This window comes from Carex rostrata, chromosome 12, assembly GCF_964058835.1.
Source record: "Carex rostrata chromosome 12, lpCarRost1.2, whole genome shotgun sequence".
In the NCBI taxonomy this organism is placed as follows: Eukaryota; Viridiplantae; Streptophyta; class Magnoliopsida; order Poales; family Cyperaceae; genus Carex; species Carex rostrata.
The window spans coordinates 4163063-4183298 of record NC_135929.1 but is presented as its reverse complement, the minus strand read 5'-3'; the positions used below and the strand labels follow the sequence as shown (position 1 = coordinate 4183298).

At 33.8% G+C, this 20236-nt stretch overlaps 3 protein-coding genes across 4 annotated transcripts; 1 reads left to right on the top strand and 2 right to left on the bottom strand.

The window, feature by feature from the left end:
• Positions 1 to 417: 417 nt before the first annotated feature.
• Positions 418 to 1855, bottom strand: LOC144562688 (oil body-associated protein 2A-like). The gene is made up of 3 exons (XM_078311918.1): positions 1375 to 1855; positions 1032 to 1294; positions 418 to 702 (listed from the first exon to the last, which is right to left on the bottom strand). Exons 1-3 carry the CDS (start codon positions 1661 to 1663, stop codon positions 514 to 516), a joined length of 741 nt encoding a protein of 246 aa, XP_078168044.1. The 5' UTR covers positions 1664 to 1855; the 3' UTR covers positions 418 to 513.
• A 321-nt stretch (positions 1856 to 2176) lies between these two features.
• LOC144562687 (MACPF domain-containing protein CAD1-like) lies at positions 2177 to 7028 on the bottom strand. Of its 2 annotated transcripts, none has more exons than XM_078311915.1 (6): positions 6676 to 7028; positions 5872 to 6110; positions 5215 to 5410; positions 3909 to 4092; positions 3340 to 3506; positions 2177 to 3098 (listed from the first exon to the last, which is right to left on the bottom strand). In XM_078311915.1, exons 1-6 carry the CDS (start codon positions 6949 to 6951, stop codon positions 2460 to 2462), a joined length of 1701 nt encoding a protein of 566 aa, XP_078168041.1. In that variant the 5' UTR covers positions 6952 to 7028; the 3' UTR covers positions 2177 to 2459. The 2 variants fall into 2 exon arrangements, with proteins under 2 accessions (XP_078168041.1, XP_078168042.1); XM_078311916.1 differs by having other exon boundaries at positions 5872 to 6171; positions 6676 to 6801.
• A 9687-nt stretch (positions 7029 to 16715) lies between these two features.
• Positions 16716 to 18861, top strand: EMB1473 (Ribosomal protein L13 family protein). The gene is made up of 4 exons (XM_078311914.1): positions 16716 to 17083; positions 17559 to 17744; positions 18045 to 18215; positions 18617 to 18861. Exons 1-4 carry the CDS (start codon positions 16823 to 16825, stop codon positions 18734 to 18736), a joined length of 738 nt encoding a protein of 245 aa, XP_078168040.1. The 5' UTR covers positions 16716 to 16822; the 3' UTR covers positions 18737 to 18861.
• Positions 18862 to 20236: the final 1375 nt, after the last annotated feature.

The following is a 20236-nucleotide window of genomic DNA, read 5'->3' as shown; positions in this document are numbered from 1 at the left end:
TTATTTAATCGTTCAATATATTTAATACTTTTTTTTTTAAAATTTGGCAGTGGCTGCCGAATGATTTATTTAATTTTTCATTTTTCAAAATCAAACAATCAATCAAAAGCTGAGGAATCGAATTTAATAGATGGAACAACCGAATTATTTTATCCAAAATAAAATTGATTTGGTTAAATGTACTAACAAATCGAACCATTCGGATTGCACTAAACTGTTTTACTGTTTTATCTTTCGAGTAAATTAGTAAATTCAAATTGTAATCGTATATATCCCTCCGGGTATATCCACCAAGGTGTTCCATTAGATTTTTAACTATTCGCATATATCACACATGCACACAAACTTCCATATCCGAAATATATATTTACCTAAAACAATATTCTTAGAAGCAGACAAAAAGTTCCCACCAAGTACAGATAATTTGTTTAATTCCACTATACTCAAACCCAACAAGGCACCATCATTCTATTTTTACAGCAAAACAGAGATACAGTCATACAGAGATTCTGATCACGGAAATGGAGCTATGCGCTTCATCTCAGCTGGTGCGATATCAACAGCAAACCCTTTGCTGTGCTTCATCCAGTAATCAGCATTCGGATGGATTACTGGTTCTTGTATATCAGCCCTTGCTTCGCGCAATTCCTCGGTCGAAATCTTGTACCTCTCATCTCTTCTTTGCACCAAGTCAGGCCTCACCTGCCATACCCAACAAATTTAATTGATGCAACTCAAATTATCCACTTGAAATAATATATGTTTGTTGTATACCTTTGTACTCAACCAATTGAATTACAACTTCCAACAAAGTCCATCTTGTTAATTATTTATAATGTGTTCGACCAACTACACTATTTTCCTTCATTTACTAGTGATTTGTATTACTGGTATTAAGAGTGGAGTTGCATTTTTTTTTGGTGCCAATATTGGTGCGGGCTTGTTGACAAAAATAACTGTAATTCTTCCCTTCAAAAGAAAATGAGTTGCAACTAATTTTACCTAGTGAGAAAAGATATAGGAATTATTACTTTTCCCAGGTTGACAGGCTGAGGGGAGAACATGAGAGAAGGGGCGCCTAGTGGTAGGCGATCGCCACGGTCAACTTGCCAAGTGCACCAAAACTTGCCATATGTGCATGCCATCTTGTCTAGCTCTGGCTTCTCTAGCATCTCTGGTACACTGGGGTTTACCCATAGTCCCGATTTAATTTCGTACGCATGCGAGTGCCAAAGTTTCTGCTCTTCGGATGATAAAGTCTTGTAGAGATTCGGTGATATAATATATTCCACACCTACAAGCCAATTGACCAAATTTTCTCAACACATTATTTTCCTTTATGCTAGCATCACATTAATTATATATAATCCGTACCGATTAGGTTTGCCTTGGATTTGTCAGAGTCGTAAACCACGCACTGCAGGAAGTCTTGGTTGAGACGGGCAACATAATGGTGTGTCTCAATCTGACGGCTCATATCATGGCCGTACAACGCGAAGGTGCACACGTGTTGCTTCATTTCCTTCACCGGCTTTAATGACTGCAGCATCGCCACTCCTTTGTCGAGCACTTTCGAACCCATTGTTGTTGGTCCCCCTGGTGGTGTGGGTTCAGCTCCGGCGGTCACCGGAGCGGACCCCGGCTTATCATCACTGGAAGCCATGATTTTTCTCTCTATTTTCCTTCTTCTCCTCTTTTATCTCTTATTTGGATTTTGATCTAAAGATTTGGATTGATGGAATTTATAAAAGGTTTGAGTGAGGAGTTGGGTCTGGAGGAAACGGGAAAAAGACACACGTGTCGAGCTGAGAAGCTAAGACTCGACGTGTCAGCTCGCATGCAAAGGATGTGGCGCGCAGGAATATGCAGATATTGCCAGGGACAAGTTTCAGGTTTTCGTTTTTCTGTACACCGTAATAAGTGATAACGTCGGCAGAACTCAGAAGGCCCGGAACTAAAGAATCAACGATGTTAATTGACCTGAGAATAAAATGGGCCTCATAGAAGCTGAGGTTGGAAATAGTCACATCTAAACCCAGCCCAAAAACCTGGACAGTACTTGAATTTCGTGGCCGTAATTCAAAATGTATGATGATCCTTCAAAAATGCATGACGATTCTGTAATAGCAACAACAACAAAACAGTAATACAATAGTTCAATTGTACACCAATTAGATTTCATAAGCTAATCATGACCCATCTACAAACAACGTAACCCAAAATTAAAAAAAAAAAAAAAAAAGGCACAGACGCCTTCAAAGAATAGCAATTTTCATAGAATGTACAAAAATGAAAAAACAAGAACAAAAGAACCAAACTGTGTATCTATGATGCCAGAAAGAAAAAAGAAAAAAGAAAAAAGGAAACTAAAAAAAAAAGGAAGCTTCATCACATACACAAATGAAGCAAACCAAGAAAAAGACAAAAAATCACAAAAACAAACAGCATTAAAATCACAATCAATAGTTCAACAAAGAATACTTAACCCGGACAACAATCCTCCCCTTCTCCACACCCAATTTTGCACCAGTGACAACCCAGTGACCAGGTGGATCTGCTGCCCCTTTCAGCATCTCACTCATGTCAACAATCTTCAAAAGCTTATTTGCACCATCACTCGACCCAGATGCAGACCCGGACCCGGATCCGGACCCTGACCCAGATGAGGATACCTCGTCAGTGCTCAAACTAGGACCAGGGCTGTGATCCCAGACCGACCTTCTAACAGTACACCCTGGGACCCTAGAAAACAACAACTTCAGATGTAAAACACTCTTATTACTAAAATCCCACACTCCAAGCTGGGCCCCAGTGACAATGAAGACCCCAGACAAGTCTCCAATGGTGGACTCAGAGTGTTCGATCGGGGCAGTGCTGACGTGGGCATAGTTTCTATGCTTTATCGGCTCAAACCAGCGGCTGTCCTGCTCCTCAGGCCCATGCCACTTGGGGGGCCCGATTGCCACATGGGAATCCCAGTGTGGTAGGAGGATTTTTGGAAGTGAGGCAAGGTGTTGGAGATGGATAGCAAGGCGGTTTTGTCTGTCTCCTTCTAGAGAGAGACGTAGTCCTGTAACAGGTTTACGACCCACTGATATCTGGAAAAGAAAATTGCCAAGGTAGTGTTTTATTCCCATGCCTTTCTTTCCAAATAAGAGAAAATTATATTTTACAAAAGTGACTCAATACAAATGAATGAATGAATATACATCCTTTTCTTAGCTTAATCCAAGTTTGAGATCAATAATGCATTGGAAATAAATGACCTAAAGATCACATTGTTTAGTAGGATTTGACATATCTGTTAATAAAGTCAAAATTTGTAACAGAAATGTTTACCTGCTCTGGGCTGACATAAAGCTTGTATTTACTCATCAAGCTGAGCTGGAGAACCGGGCATACAGGTTCCCTTCTCTGGGGACCTGGTATACTATTAGGCGCAGGAGCCCAAACTCGCTGTAGTTGAAAATCCAAGAAATAGTGCAGCTCCTCCATTGGAGGTTTATCTGAAACAAACAGATGGCATTTTATAACACAACTAGAAATGACCATTCATTTACCAGATATGATGTCGACCCTTGTTGGCAACTGACCTGCACGTTATTTTTTGGTTGCATATTTGATTTTTATGTTTGTGGAATTGTACTCACATTATGGGAGAACTAAGTTTCATTATGCCCTGAACAAGCATGAAACGTTGATATCCAAGTGAAACAAAAATAGCTAAACAACTAGAAAAGAAACGAAAACATAGAAAACAAAAGAAACTATATGTTGAAACGATAAAAAAAAAACAGCTGGCATCTATTACAACTTTACAAGGCTTACATCAAATAAGCAAAGATATCTAAGTGATCCTTTAAAAAAACAAGAAATTAGATAAGTAGCCGGAAAAAATAAAAACTTACATTCCAAATAGAGATCAATGGCACGCTCAAGGTGTCTTTTACCAGGCAAATCCTCCAAAAGAGAAATAATTGGAATGAAGGTCATGCTTATGATATCAGGGGCAAAAGATACAGTGTTGGCCCATTGTTCATGATTTTGTACCAAATCACAACCACCTCTTCTCCTATATATTACTGTTATATCCTGAATGTTGTGTTAAAAGAAAAAAAGATCAAAATTAAAAGCTTCAAATGTGATTGATCTTTAGAAGAACCTAGCTTTTTCTGTCAATGATGGTACTTTTTGCACTTGCTTACTTTAGTTGCCACAATTCATTTAGTTACATGGCCTTTAGTTTTTTGGACAAAGTGACCTCAATGTTTAAAGATTTTTTTCTTATTCATTCTGTTGTGGCTGAAATTATGCTTATTCCATTCCAGATGGAGTACTTTTATTCCATATATGGGGTCAAATTCCAGTCAATTCCAGACATAACAGATAAAAGCCACCGATATCTGCATTCCAGGTATGTTCTGTTCAGATACACCCCACTCAATTTTGAAACATCAATGGGAAAATATTAGGTCCCGTGAAACATAAATGGGGCATCTGCCTTGGCACTTGTGATAACAATACATTTCCACACATCGGATATACATAAATACAACTAGATGGATTACTTGGTAGTCCTTGTGATTGTTACAAACTTAATATAAATTTGAAATTCATTTTTATAAGCCACATTTATATATAGTGAAATTGCGGCATGTTTAACCATTTCACATGATATAATTTTTTTAATAGTCTTAAATTTTCTATCCTCAATGCAATACCCAAAAATTACTGAAAACTGCATGAAATTTCAATGTTAGGCTATTTTTATGTCCAACAAATCACCTATGGTAATATTTTTCAAATTTCGACTTATCTGGGTTGATTTGAGAAATATTGTCAAGATTGTCAGATAAATGCAAGTCATCCCACCTTGTATAATTATGTGCTTAAGCATTTGTAACTGAAAGTGGAGCACCAAGTAACTCCAGAGCGTGACATGCTCTACTCAGTGAGGAAACCAAAATGACCCACCAAAACAGATTTGACAATCTCCGGTTGGGCTTCATTTCTAGCCTACCCCAACTTGTTTGGGACTAAAGGCTTTGTTGTTGTTGTTGTTGTTGTTTGTTGTTGTTTTAAGCTTAGAAATCATGTTGTGCTTAATTTCAAAATTCAGTGCCAAAAGAGCCAAGGGAAAAGAAGGGTATGGACCAAACAAACAGAAAGAACTCAAAAATAAATTTACACGAGCAAATACATAAGAGGACTAACCCTCTCTCTATAATTCATCGGAATGGTCGTGGGTTGATTTTCTAAGTTTGAAAATCTCTGATCTCCAATCTCTCTCACATAGTTTTCAAACTCAGATAATGATAGCTGAGACGAAGAATGTAGTTTAACGAACACCTCATCTTTACCTCCAATTGTCACAGATGTAATAATGTGGGTTCCATAGTTCTCTATGAAACTGGAAACAAATAAAAGGTAAAAAGGAATAATAAATTGTTACAGTATCCTAGAGGGACTTGGTAATTACTCTTTTTCTTCAAAAGAAATGACAACAAGGTAATTGCGCAATGACGATAATCAATTACATGATAAATGTTTATCAAAGAGATTGAATGATTCAATTCTGTGCAAAAGGTAGAATCCGGTACTCAGTAATGCACCCATTATTTCAGAATTTTTATATTACAAAAGGGTTCTGGCAAATGTGGAACTAAAATGGTAAATGATAATGCAAGTGCATAGAAAGTAGTCTAGTAAGTAATCTTTTTAAGTATGTGATATTTATCTAAATTAAACCATTTCAAAAGCAGAAACTTCAGCAAATACAAATTAAGTCAAACAAAAAAAGAAATCATAATATATAAGCATCACCAGGTAGCTACTCCAAACTGAAGTGCAAACAAGGTATTACCTACTAACCTAGCCAAGGATGGTGGTTCCCAGTAAGCCGGCACGGCACGCTTCACATCTTCATTTAAAACTAAGTTCGGGTTAACAAGCTTGGCTTTGTAAAGAGGAACTGAATAGCCATCCACTGCAAGAGCCTTTGTTCCTGACGCATCAGTTTTCCAACAGCCATTAAAACTGAACATGGAATTGAAGCTACCAAGAGGCACCTTGTCAGACAAACCAGATTTCTGGTTGAAATATTCTGCCATCTAAAATCATTGAAGAAAAAGATGCATCAAAAACAGGTTCCACACTGCAGTGCTTTTTAATCTGATAAGAGTCAATAACAAAATTCACTAAAAATAGGGGTATCAAAAGCCAAATATGAATCTTATATATTTCTGGAAAGGAATGCCCCAGTTTAATTTTATCAAATAATTTTAACTTTACATAAATTCAATGATATAAAGGATCAAGAAAACATGCATAACCATAATCTAATCCGTTTCTGGTGCACGCTGATCAGTTCAACAGCTTACCATACTAAAAATGGAATGAAAATAACAACATGAGTTAGACGATAACGTCTGCGTTAAAACTTCCACACGAAAGATAACATGTATTAAAATAAAAAAATAAAAAAAAGTATCCGAAATGAAAGCCCCTCGAAACTGTAATTTCGTTTATTATACCACAGTAAACTAAAATGGTTACAACTTAGCGTCATGTTAATTCAGTAAATGCACAACAGTTACACATTCCACACAGCAAAAAAAATCAAAATCTGTCCATAAGTTAAGCAAGAAAAAGTAGAAAAGAAAAAAGCGAGTGAACCTTCTGGAAGCTAAAAACAAACGGTCCAGCATCCGAGCCGATCCGCTCTCGCCTCCGATCACACACATCCACATCGACATCCCACCACACGCCGCGTAGGACGACATTTTCTGAGACCGCGAAGTCCTTCTTTCCTCCCTCACCGGGAGTGACCAGACGCGATCCGGCAGGGCCCTTGCAGTAGAGCAGTCTCTGGTCGGAGGTCACGTCAAAGCCTCGGCCGAGAGCATCGACCGCGTTCCAGAGCGTCGCGGTGAGAGTCTCGCCGGGTTCCATCAGGGGAGGCTGGGTCGCATTTTCAGTTGGTGTGTTTGATTTGTTTGTTTATTATAACGCTATAGAAAGGAGAATCCAAGAAGGGGCATGGGAGGAGAAAGGGCGTATCTAAAATCCCTGCGCTACAACAGTTCTCTTTATTGTATGTTTTTTCACTGACATTGGCCCATTAATTCATGTATTAAATCTCCTGGATGCATGCAGTTATTTGTTACACGGTTTGTTAAGTTAGTGGAATCCTCGGAGAATCATACACTGAGAAAAGGATGAGGCTTTTGACCGCAGCGATTGCCGATTAATCGTCAAAAAGTGAAGAGAGAAACGCGCTTTCTTTGTGAGGTTCCGGCTTTAGTCTACCATTCGACCAGGATAGCGAGAATTGCGCTGTAATTTTTATCATTTTTCTTTCCTTTTTCGGCTGTTATTTTAAATTTAAATGTAAATATTTTTGTTTACTTACCCTTTTCGGCTGTTAATATGAGATTTAAACGAAAAAAAAAGGAAGTTGTTTTCTGATGTTCACTAAATCTGGAAGCCAAAGTTATAGTTAACAATTTTATTTTCTATTGAACATTTATAAATTGCAAGTTTGCAACTTCTTGTTAATAAAATGGTGTGAGATCCAAATTGTGATTGTGTTAGCTGGATTTTATTGCTCAATTTTTGTCTGACCAGTCTAAGTCTTCAACAAAATTTATAATAGATAATTGTATGTACTGAAGGAAAACATCCATAACTTCAATTAATTTAAGAGGATCATTGGTTTTTATTTAAACAATTTTGAGAATCTTCAAAAATAAAGATTAAATCAAAATCCAGCTCTATAGACATAATTTACGTGATAAATATAATGTCTATAAAAATAATGAGTTATGATTTATGTTTCACCGGAAATTATAAGTGAATTTGAATTGTTCAAAATTAAGGGTTGTTGATGTATCATCAAATAATACTTAAGTTATATGAAATTTGATTGTTATATTATTTATGATGTCAATTAACGTACATACAAATCTACTATATAATTTATAATATTCTTTTGAATTTTTATAAAAAAATATATAAAAGAAAACATTGTCAACAGTTTCCTCCTCTTAATGTAATTATTCAACAAAGAAGACATCAAACACCTAAAATCTTAATCTAATTTACTGAATAAACTAAAAGCGTAATGTATCTCTTAGAGTGTTTAACAGAATATATTCTTAATCAAAGGCGAAGAGAATAAGAGAGAATGGTAGTCAATTTGTCTCTATTTTTTTTTTTAAAAATTGTTGTATTTATGTAATATTTTCTATATAAATTAGAGTAAAATGGTATGGTATTGTAAAATTGATTTTATTTTTGTAGAAATTTTTTTATATCGATCACATATATATTTGATCCCTGTAGTTCGAAAGTATGAAATTTATCTTCTTCACTTTGTAAAATGCCGTAATAATTGGATAAGTTTTTATTTTGAAGAAAATAAAATGCATGTACTTACCAGTAAGAGAGACCTAACAATAACGAGTAGAACTAGGGTGCTCTTAAGCTCACCAAAGTGTTTGGTGAGCTTGACTCTAAAATCCATCAAATCGATTTCAAATGACGAATCCGAACCGTTGAAACCCGTCTACCTTACGTGTGATGCGTCTACATGTGAAATTTTTAAACATTCAAATTAGTTTAGTATAAAGTAAATTGGTCAAAATTAGAAGGTTAATAAATTAATTTTAGTGCATTCATTTTTTTAACGTTTTTTGACCGCTTGACTTTATACTAAATTAATTTGAATGTTTAAAAATTTCACATATAGACGCATCACACGTAAGGTAGGCGGGTTTCAACAGTTCGGATTCGTCATTTGAAATCGATTTAATGAATTTTAGAGTCAAGCTCACCAAACACTTTGGTGAGCTTAAGAGCACCCTAGTTGTACTCAACAATAACATATCTTTATTTGGACTTTTGATTTTGTGGTAAACCTTGTCTGCTGATTAACTACTAACGATGGGCCCCGGTGGAAAGTTGACTGGTCATGGACACTGACCAACTCCCCTGGAGGCTGGAGGGACCTTAACAGTTGGATTTGGTCTTTGGCCTTTAATGTGAGCTGAAAGATATTGACCGAGATTACGAGCGAGCATTTACGGTTTTCATTAAATTTGGTGGACGAGGTTCTTGCTAGAAAATGATAGCGCCTCTTTTATTAATTTTTGGTTTTCTCTTTTATTGTCCTGTTTGTTGGTATCTCCAGGTTCTCTGTAGAACCAAGAAATTCCAATAGGATGAGGTAATATATGAGAGATAATTTTATAATTATTTTAAGAGAAGGGTTGAAATGTCTTTATTTTTTATGTCTCTATTTTTAAAAACTTTAATAAATCAAAAATTTTAACTTAAAAGTAAAAATAAAATCGTTAGATGTAATCTATCTTATTTTCACTATGTGCTCATAAAAAAATATCACATTTCAATTTTGTTTTTATGTGAATCAATGAGTTCAAAAATCAACGTCTAGAAATCATCCAAATTAGTACGTTTTTTACAAGCTCTTGATGACAACCAAAATAAAATTGAAATGTCATAATTTTTTACACGTTCATAGATAAAATGATGTAAATCATATCTAACGGTTTTATTTTGACTTTTAAATTTTGAATTATTAAAGTTTTTAAAAATGGAGGGATGGTGAAGACACAAAAAATGGAGGCATTTGATTTTGAACCCTCCTCTTATTTTAAATAATAAATATATTTATTTACTTAAAAATTATATTAATAGAAGCACATTTTTGAAATACTTTTAGGTGATCGGAGATGGCTCCTCGGGTCCAAATCGTACCATAAAAAATTAAAAATAAATATTAATAATATCTAGCTAAATGTTATAAACTAATAGTTAATTATTGTACGGACAGCTAATATTATAGTGGTTTATGTTGGAACTTGAGTTCTAAAAACTCAAAATTTCCCGTTCAATAATTTTGCTTAAAATCTCTATTTGTAATATTGAAATCATAGAAGGTTAAATTGTAAATCTCATATCCATTCATTTCATTTCCGTTAATTACTCTCTGAATTGATTCATAATAATTAGCCCAAAGGGCACTTGAGCACCATTTAACCTTTGATTGGTTATCCATTAATATTCTTTTAATAGCGTTATATTTTGAATCCGTTTCTTTTTTCTTATTTAATTGATAGTCTCACTCAAACAATAGATATATATATCTCATCCATTGATCTCTTTGATTCGGTGGGTTTTGATGAATCCGAACAAAAACAAGAATGATATAATTCTTCTATTCTTCCATTCAACCATTTTACATTTATCTCAATTATGAAATTCTGATCTATGCTGGATATTACGGAGTTATCGTCAGTTGCTTTCATGGCGTGTCTAAGGAGCAACAACTCCGGATTATCTTGGTTGCGGTTCCATCTTGCACGATGAGACGGAATACGCTTAAGGAAAGTGTTTCGTACACGATCCGGGTAACTCTATTTCAATTTGATTTATTTTTAATTAATTTCTAACTATTCAAATATTCTGAAATTTTATACCAACAGTTTAATATCTGTAATTCCAAATATTATACATTATGATGGATTTCATCTGATATGACAGCTAATAAATGCGAAACATGTATGACCGAGAATGTTATATATTAATACAAGCTTGCAAAAGGGGTTTTGATAGGGATCACTGCATCCAAACATACACTTAGCTAGTATTTCTTAATAATTAGCTATAAAAATATTAAAATTTAACTAATTTGACAAGTGGACAAAGTTTGACATCAAATTGAACACTAAAACCCTTTTCTTTTTGACAAGTGGTGGTTTGACTCTACCATCCCTCTCCACAATTTAAGAATCTTTTGACTATGGATATATTCATGCTTTTACAAAATGGTAATGCTAATGATCCCTATTTGTGAACTAAGAATCATTCTGATATGTTTCTTCTTTTTAGATACTATTAGTTTTACTTTGAAACAATGAGGTATTTTAATTCCAAGTTGAGTATGAGATAGAAGATTGATTGGTTGCTCTCCTGACTGATTTAATATCGTGTTTTTGATGTACTTTATTGCACGACAAGTCAAATCATTTTTTTAAATTGAGATTTGACTTTGTACATTAAATTTATCTGCATTGATTTCTTAAACGCTTTTTTTTCGATTATATATCTAGCTCAAAATGACTTTATTATAGCATGTTGTATTGTAAATTTCTTACTAATTATAGCTTAATGGTCTTTTTTTTTAAGCAGCATAGCTAGCACATCTAAGTTTTTCACAAGTTATTACCTGAATATAAAACTCATGCCAGGTTTTATACACATTCATGGCAAATACCCCAATCAAACTCCACATCCTTATCTCTATTTTTAAAATCCAAATAGGCGATCTGAACCGCTCAACATGATCTTCATATTAAAAAAGTGTGACCAAATTCTATATTTTTTGAATTTTCTTACTAATTTTTTAGATAGATCCAAAATCATAGTTTTTTTAGTGTCCAAAATCTTATTAAAAAAAACTATGATTTTGTATCTATCTTGAAAATAGTAAATAATTTTAAAAATATACAAAATTTAATCTTTAGGTACATTTGAATGTTAAATTTATGTTGAGCAGTTTGAATGACTTATTTGAACTTTAAAAATGAAGATAAGGATGTGAGGCTTGATCGGGACATGAAAATAATGAGGTATATGAATCTTCCTTATTTAAAATATGCACAATTCACGTATCATAATTTTTACAAGAGGAGGGATCGGATGACACCCTTTTTTGGTGACATCGGATGACACCGTGCATTTTCAAAGTCCAAACAGTCGATCCAAATCGTTCAACTTAATGAATATGTTAAAATGTGCTTGCAGATCAAATTTTACATTTTCTGAATTTTTTTACTATTTATTAAGATGGCTACAAAAATTCAACGGTCTGAATATAGGGATTTTGTTAAATACTTAATAAATAGTAAAAAAATTCCAAAAAATGTAAAATTTGATGTGCAAGCACATTTTAACATATCTATTATGTTGAACGGTTTGGATCGACTGTTTGAATTTTGAAAATGCACGATGTTATTCGATGTCATCAAAAAAGAGTGTCATCCGATCCCTCCTCTTTTTACAATCATACTAAATAATTCAGATTAACTGTTTAAATTTAAAATTAAAGATATTAATTCAAAGTACGAATTGATACGTGAACTATACATATTACCATAGTCCCATTTAATATTATAAAATTTTGCATGTGTAGTGTTTTTTTTTTTATACATATTTCAATTTTTGAAATAGTGACATAATAGGTGCATCTAAACTAAAGAAACGTGAACCCGGCTAAAATGAAACTTGTATTTATCTGCCAGTAAAACAAGGAAGCCGTCGGCTGATGTTACCGTTGTGTAGTTTTCTAAGTTTGACTTCAATGTTTCTCAATTTGACTAGGTTTTGGTATATTGTTTGAACCGTAAAATATACCATTCTTCAGCGAAGCCAAGGCACATTATAATCGACAACACTGCGTCTGCGCCATCAATCCTATCATAATCTTATTTTATCTGACGTTCTGATTTGATGCCTGATGCATCAAAAAGTCAAGGTATCTAAAGCTTTCACACGTCGGCCATTATCATAAACCTACGTGTCATGATTCAATTAGTTTTAGCTCCGTGTGAATATATATATTTTGGTAAAAAAAAAAAAAAAATCTGTTGTATTTTTAGGATGGATCTAAAACTTAAGCAATCGCAATTAATTTTGTGTTCAACGAAAATAACTGGTCATCATGTATCTGCAGTTTGTTCATACTAGCAATTAAATGCAATATATACTAATGGCATATCGGGTCAAAATATTGCTTTCGCATGTTATTGAGGTTACGACGCAACGATATGTCGATAGTGATATTGTCTCTTGTAACATGACCTATAATTCGAGAGATGTGTATGTCTATGAAATACGAATTCATTATAACAAAAAAAAGAATCTGAATTTGTTACATAATTTGACTATCGCGGTAGATTCAACACTCATCTCTACACGATACAAAATTATTTTCGCAAATGTAAATGTTTCCTTTTGTTTTTTTTTTTCGGAAAGAAATTACAAAAATAATACTTATAAATTTAATAACTGTAAAATTATATTCTATCCTAAAATTTGTCCTGTTTTATTTTAAACCTTGACTTTGAATTTATATCTCAGCTTTGTGAAGAAAAATATCTAAACATTCTTGGTCTCAAAAGATTTAACTAAGCCTGAATTGAAATATCCTGCTGACTTATAATCATCAATGTATCTAGAGTGAGAAAAACAATACGCCAGAGTTAGCTCAGGCACGGGCACAGAACAGTAAAATACATGTGTTGGTTATGTGTCGTAACTATTTATATATCGTGATTAGTTCTCAGTATTGCACAGTATAGAAATTGTCTTAGTCATAATACAGTCCAACACAAAGTAGAATAACACAGAGACACACGAGACACTGCATGGGACGTCTTTTTTTTTCTCAACATAGTCCTTGATTTTTAAATTGTTAAGAACTGATCCATACTTTTTAGAAACTTTTCTGATTTTTTTTCAATAAACAAATTTAAATTACGAAAAAAATAGTTAAATATGATTAAACATGACTAACGTGATCAGTCACGATATGTTTGGCGATAGCGTGACTCACGTGACATGACCATATGCATGTCGTGTTGACTCCTCGTCAATTTGGTCACGATACGGCACAGTACGTGAAAAATTAACTTGATCACAGCACGACACAATACGAAATCAAAAATCATGACACAGCACAATTTTGCCACCCTGTGTCTGATTCATGCAATCCGAAAGTGTCATTTCTAGGGGTGAAAACGGAGCGGATAATGTTGATATCATATCCGTATTCGTCTTTCAATGAGCGGATACGAATAGTAAATGAATACTAAAATTTAAAATCAAATCCGCCTTAAACGGATACTGATACGGATAATCTTCGAATACGGATAATTGAATTATATAGACTTTAAAATATAAATGCTAATTAAAAAATATGAAAAAAAAACACAAATCAGAAATAAAATAAAAACTTTAGAACTTTAGGAATAAAATAAGAACGATTAATTAATCGGAACTTTAGAACTTTAGGAATAAAATAAGAACGAAATTAATCGGCCCACAATTATTGCCCATGCAAGCGTAGTTTAAAAGAATAATATCTGACCGCAGCTCATGAAACAAGTTAGTCTCTAAGAAAAAAAAAAGTACGAGACATTTATATATAACTCCGGTTCAGCACTTCAGCGTCAATTGAAAAGCTTGTATAATACGGATATCATCGGATATCCGCTCCGTTTCAGAGACTCAACCCGTATCCGATTCCGTATCCGGTGTTTTAGTTCATATTAACAAATTATTCGGATCCGAATTAAACGGATTCGGATTATAGTCGAATACGGAGCGAATTCGAATCGGATAATCTGGCTCCATTTTCAACCCTGATTTCACGTCATACATATACAAACAATAGAATTTTACACATAATTAATATTTTTTTTGAAGTAGTAATCTCAATTTGCTATCGACTCTAACGATAATCTAATTCCATCTTCTTCTTCTTTTTACCAAAAGCGGTATTATTTTTTAAGCAGAGATATGCAAGTTTGTAACTATAAATTTTCATCAAAAGCAGTATTTCAAAAAGCATTGCGGTTCATCTTTATTGTTTGGAGAAAAAATAGTTGGTTATTTTTACCTATCCGTCTCCATTAACAATTTAGCACCAATTAGAATTGGACCGGCCGTTAACCACCTAAATTTATTTTTTTATTTATTTTTTATTTTTTACAAACTAGTTTGATTTCATGCAACGCATCAATTATATAGTTTTTTTTTTTATTTAATCTTTACTTTAAGTAAACTGCATAAAGTCAAATTAGTTCGATCAATATTTTTACTCAATAAACCTCAAATGAAATATCGGAACCAATTCTACCTAGGGGTGAAAACGGAGTCGGATTATCCGACGGATATCCGTTCCGAATCCGCTTATTATCCGAATCCATTTAAAACGGATACGGATAATACCGGATACGGATCCGGATATTTATTGGATATGGAAAAATAACCCGGATACGGATACGGATAATTCCGTAAGGGTATAAACGGAGCGGATATCCGTATATATCCGGATCCGTCTGAACCCCACGGACCCGCTAATTTTTTACCCCGCTAATAGCGGGTTGCCAGTCTTCGAGGACCAGCCAAGTGAATTTTAATCTGCACCCCGCTTATTTTATAGCCCCTCCTCCTAGCGACTCTTTTTAATATTCTCGTGTGGGACCAAACAAATGCAAATGCTGGGAACCGGACAGAGCGCGCCTCTTGACATGAATTGTTGTGGGAACTAGGAAGCTTGGCCACGTAAATTATGGAAGGCCTGTTTATAGTTGGGCCTAATTATAACTCATTTATTTGTTAGGCCTTTCTATAATGCTTAAAGAATAAATCAAAAGACCAATAAATAAATATAAGGTTGGAGCAAATATCAAGGTGAAAAGTCTAAAATTATGATAACTTGTGACAACTGTGAGTTGGCATTTGGAATTCAAATATATTTAAAATTTAAAAGAACTGAATTAAAATTATATTTATTTACTTTATATTTGAATGTAGTTAAAATCATAATTATATTATCAGATTTATATAACTCAATTATCCGAACATTATTCGTTTTATATCCGTATTCGAATTCGTATCCGTGGACTATCCGTTCCGTATCCGTATCCGTTTAAGGCGGATTTGGTTTTGAATTTTGATATCCGTTTACTATCCGTATCCGTATTCGTATCCGCTCATTATCCGACGGATGCGGATATGGTATCAGCATTATCCGCTCCGTATCCGCTCCGTTTTCACCCCTAATTCTACCTCTCCAAAGCGAGAGAAGAATTCTCCTTTCAACAAATTAGCGTGATCGGAAGATAATCATGAAATGATTTGATTCGACGTGATTTGAATAGTTCAAATTGAGGTTGTGAAATCACGTGAAAATAGATGGGATTTGGAGAGAATGAACTTGCAGAAACGAAAAGACAAATATAGTCTCGTCTAATGATAATCCGACTCTGTTTTCACCTCTGATTTCACGTCATACACATACAGACAATAGAATTTTACACATAATTAATATTATTTTTGAAGTGCGTAATCTCAATATGCTATCAACTCTAATGATAATCTAAAATTCCATCTCTCTTTTTTTTTTTACCAAAAGCGGTATTTTTTTTTTTTTTTTTTTACATAATGTTCCTTCTTCGTGCTTTTGTGGGGCTTTCTCCCAAATCTTCGTGCTATACAAAATAACTTTGTCTTCTGCGTTCTTAAGCTTTCTTCTTGCTTTCGTCGTTCCTCTTCGTACTTTTGTTTTCTTTTGTTTTGTCCACTCAAATGTTTAGATAAATATTGTAAAAAAAAATATATAATGACATCCCTAGTAAATTAAATAAACTTTAGAATTTTTCTTCATTGTTTGATATTGAATTGAATTCTCTTCCTTCATTATTCCGATCAACAAAATTCAATTTATAATCATATCATTTCTTTTCTTCTCTATTGAAATGAATTGAATTTCTTGCTCCAATTTGTTCCGATCATAGCCTTTATCTCCTGACTATTATTACCTTTTTTTTTCTCTGTAGGCTTTTCATGATGACCCGGCCCTTTAACGGCCCAATTGTAAGCTATCTCAATTCTTATCCGATCGTCATTGCCTCTTTCTCCACCTCTCTCCAATGGCAGCGTAGCTTAAAAAGAACTCTATTGATAGCTTCCCGGATCAGTACTCCTTTCAGAACTACACTAACCGACTGTATCAATGGCGACCACGATTCCCACTTCGGCGTTTATTGCCACTCCACAGCGCTCTGTTGGTAGAAGCTCGGCGATTTGGGTTCATAAAGCTCAGTCCTTTGGTCCTTCTCCTTCTTCTTCGTTTGGGGTTTCCTTGACCATCAACAAACCTTCTGTTAGGCTACTTTCGTTCAAGGCGGTTCGATGTGAGACAAAGGAGTCGCGCACGCCACTAGTTCCAGCCGAGCAACGGTGGATGTTTGAGGAGTCTGAAACTTACGGCCCGGTAACCTCCTCTCTTATTTTCTGTAACTAATAATCAGAGAATTTGTTGAATTTTGCACTTTCCAGAGTTATTGGTTTTTTCAACTCTAATTGATGCTCTATCGGGTGCAACCGTGCAATGTGAGTACTATATTGGTGATTAATGCAAGGAGGAAAAATGATGTATAAACAAAATAATAAATTGTATTTTTGATAAAAATATAGTGGCCAAAATAAGTCTCAAGTGAAAGATATGGATTATACCACAAATGATTTCTTTGAGACTTTTTGTCAAACACCATGCGTGCACCTTTTGCAACAGGCAGTAATGTTGTGGTTTGCACACATAAGCGAGAAAGATAGGAAGGTATTACCATAATAAGTCATATACCAAACATTGAATCTGATGCTGACATTCCCATCAATCCAACATTTTCTCTTGCTTTATTCTGTAACTTTTCAATTCTAAATATAACAAAATTTGGCTATGTTTGTAGGATATATGGAACAAAACATGGTACCCAAAAGCAGCTGACCATGTAAATACTGAAAAGACATGGTACATTGTGGATGCAACAGACAAAATTCTTGGCCGGATGTCCTCAACTATAGCGAATTATATTAGAGGAAAGAATCTTGCCACGTACACACCTAGCGTTGACATGGGTGCTTATGTTATTGTGGTACATTACCCGTTTACAAATTGTACCAACTTATTTGAAGACTATATTAACTCAACAGACATTTAAATATTACCTGTTTTAATAATTTAATCCGCATTAGTAAAGGATGTTCAACATTTTAGCATTGTTTACATCTTCATTTTCCATAAATAGACTGTCTGATGTTATTATGCTAACAACTCTGACAATGTGTAAAGAAGAAACTAATCTTTTCTTGGGATGTTGGGAATATCAGGACTAAAGTTGACATTATATTAGAAATATTTGACTTTTAGTTTCTAATTTCGTTTGGGCAAACAGATAAATGCAGAGAAAGTTGCCGTATCAGGGGCAAAGAGGTCTCAGAAGTTGTACAGGAGGCACTCGGGAAGGCCAGGTGGCATGAAAATAGAGACCTTCGATCAATTGCAGAAAAGAATACCTGAAAGAATTGTAGAGCATGCAGTTCGTGGTATGCTTCCTAAAGGAAGGGTATGTTTGTGTTCTCTGATTCTCTCTCTTTTCAATTCCATTTTTTTTTTTGGGAAAAGATATTGAACATGCTTTAACAAAACCAGAGGAGGGAAGCTTGCTGTATATAATTTCCCACTCTCTGTTAAGCATTAAAATACCAAATATATCTCATACGTATTGTAAAGAAATACCCAAAATTTCCAGCCTTTCTCCATCTTGGGGTATGCTTGTATAATACCTACTAGGCACAATACTTTCCCAATGTTGCAAGGCTATACTTTGTTGAGAGGTTTTGCATGTTCAGACATGGAATTACCTCGTCAAACTCAAATGCAAAATAGATAGAATAAAATTTGGGAGAGATCACCATAATCATAATTGTTGTTACACTAATTATTCTAATTAATTTTATATTATAGCTGGGAAGACAACTGTTCACACACCTTAAGGTTTACAAAGGACCAGAGCATCCGCACCAGGCACAGAAGCCTATCCCTTTACCAATCCGCGACAAGAGAATCCAGTTTGTCAGGAAATAGATTCCTCTATTTACTTATTCCTGTTTGGTAATTATTGAGTGTTGTTTAGAAAGGATTTATGCATGTATGAGATCCCAATTTTTCTCATCTTCCATTGATTTTTCTGTATGTATGTCTTAAGCTTTCTCCTGCTCTGTTATGATTTTGAATTTTTTTCCATATCTATTCTGACGGAGCCCTGCTATATGAACTGTCCTATCTGAATTGTGCACCTAAATGCGTTGGATTTAGATTTTTACTCTATTTAAAACTAGCTTGAACCGTTCAGAAAATATATATAAGAGAAGGTTCCAACTCACAGTGGTAATAAATTCATTGAAAGTAGGTGGCTGCTAGTGAAAGCGACGTTATTAGCTAATGGCAAAGGGTTCCAATGTGGAGAAAGGTATATGATGCCTACAGAGTGTTTTTTTATTAATTGGGAGATTATACGAAGAGATCCTGCTGATAATCCCACGTTATGATGTGATTACGAGGAAATGCTTTCTGTATTTCCAACCTCTATTGCTTCTAAAATTATTAGTTTGTATGAAAGTTGCAATTTTAACTTGGAGGAGGAAACTCTTGACATCGATTATATTGAAAATAAAGATACTGGATTTTCAAGGAAATCAAATAAAAAATTGAAAATTGGATTTTCAAGGAAATCAAATAAAAAATTGAAAATTGGATTTTCAAGGAAATCAAATAAAAAATTGAAAATAGGATTTTCAAGGAAATCAAATAAAAAATTGAAAAGTAAAATGACATGTATGTTATTGAACATATAATATAGATAGCCCGACAAACAAATTTTATGTACTTTTAAGTATTGTTTGATTCATTTATCAAGAACCGTTAAAATTTTAAGTCATATTTTTCTATACATCTATTCTTTTATCTTAAGCACATAGATGTACTAATCTGTCAACGACTCAACGGTCGTGATTAAAAGATGAAATTTTGGATTTAACATCAGCTCTCTTATCAAATAGTTTTTTTTTTAGCATCATTTTTTATGTTTTTTTTTACATGTAGAGGTTTAAATTTATTTAGACATGTACTCGTCATATGAAAATTATATTATCTTTCTGATTGATCCTTATTTCTTTTCAATTTTAAAATTCATTTAAGAAAATTTTGAATTACTTAATGATTGATTAGTCATTTCTTCATTTCTTTACCATTTTTTATATTATATAAGGTATGTTATTTGTCTTTTAATATGTCATTTTATATGGGATTTTTTTGTGAAAATATGTTAAAAAGATATGAAAAATATATATATGCCGTTTAATCAAATATGTCATTTAAGGTATATTATTTGATGTAAATTATTTTATAAAAATATATTATTTTGTATGAGTTTTCTGTTTTCTTTTCTTATAATATGTTTCTGTTGCAACACAAGGTCACAATACTAGTGATATTTGAATTATATTGACTATGTCTATAATGTTGGATGTCAACTTTAAATTTTGTTTTTTAACACTGTCAAAATTATAATAATGAATTGTCAAA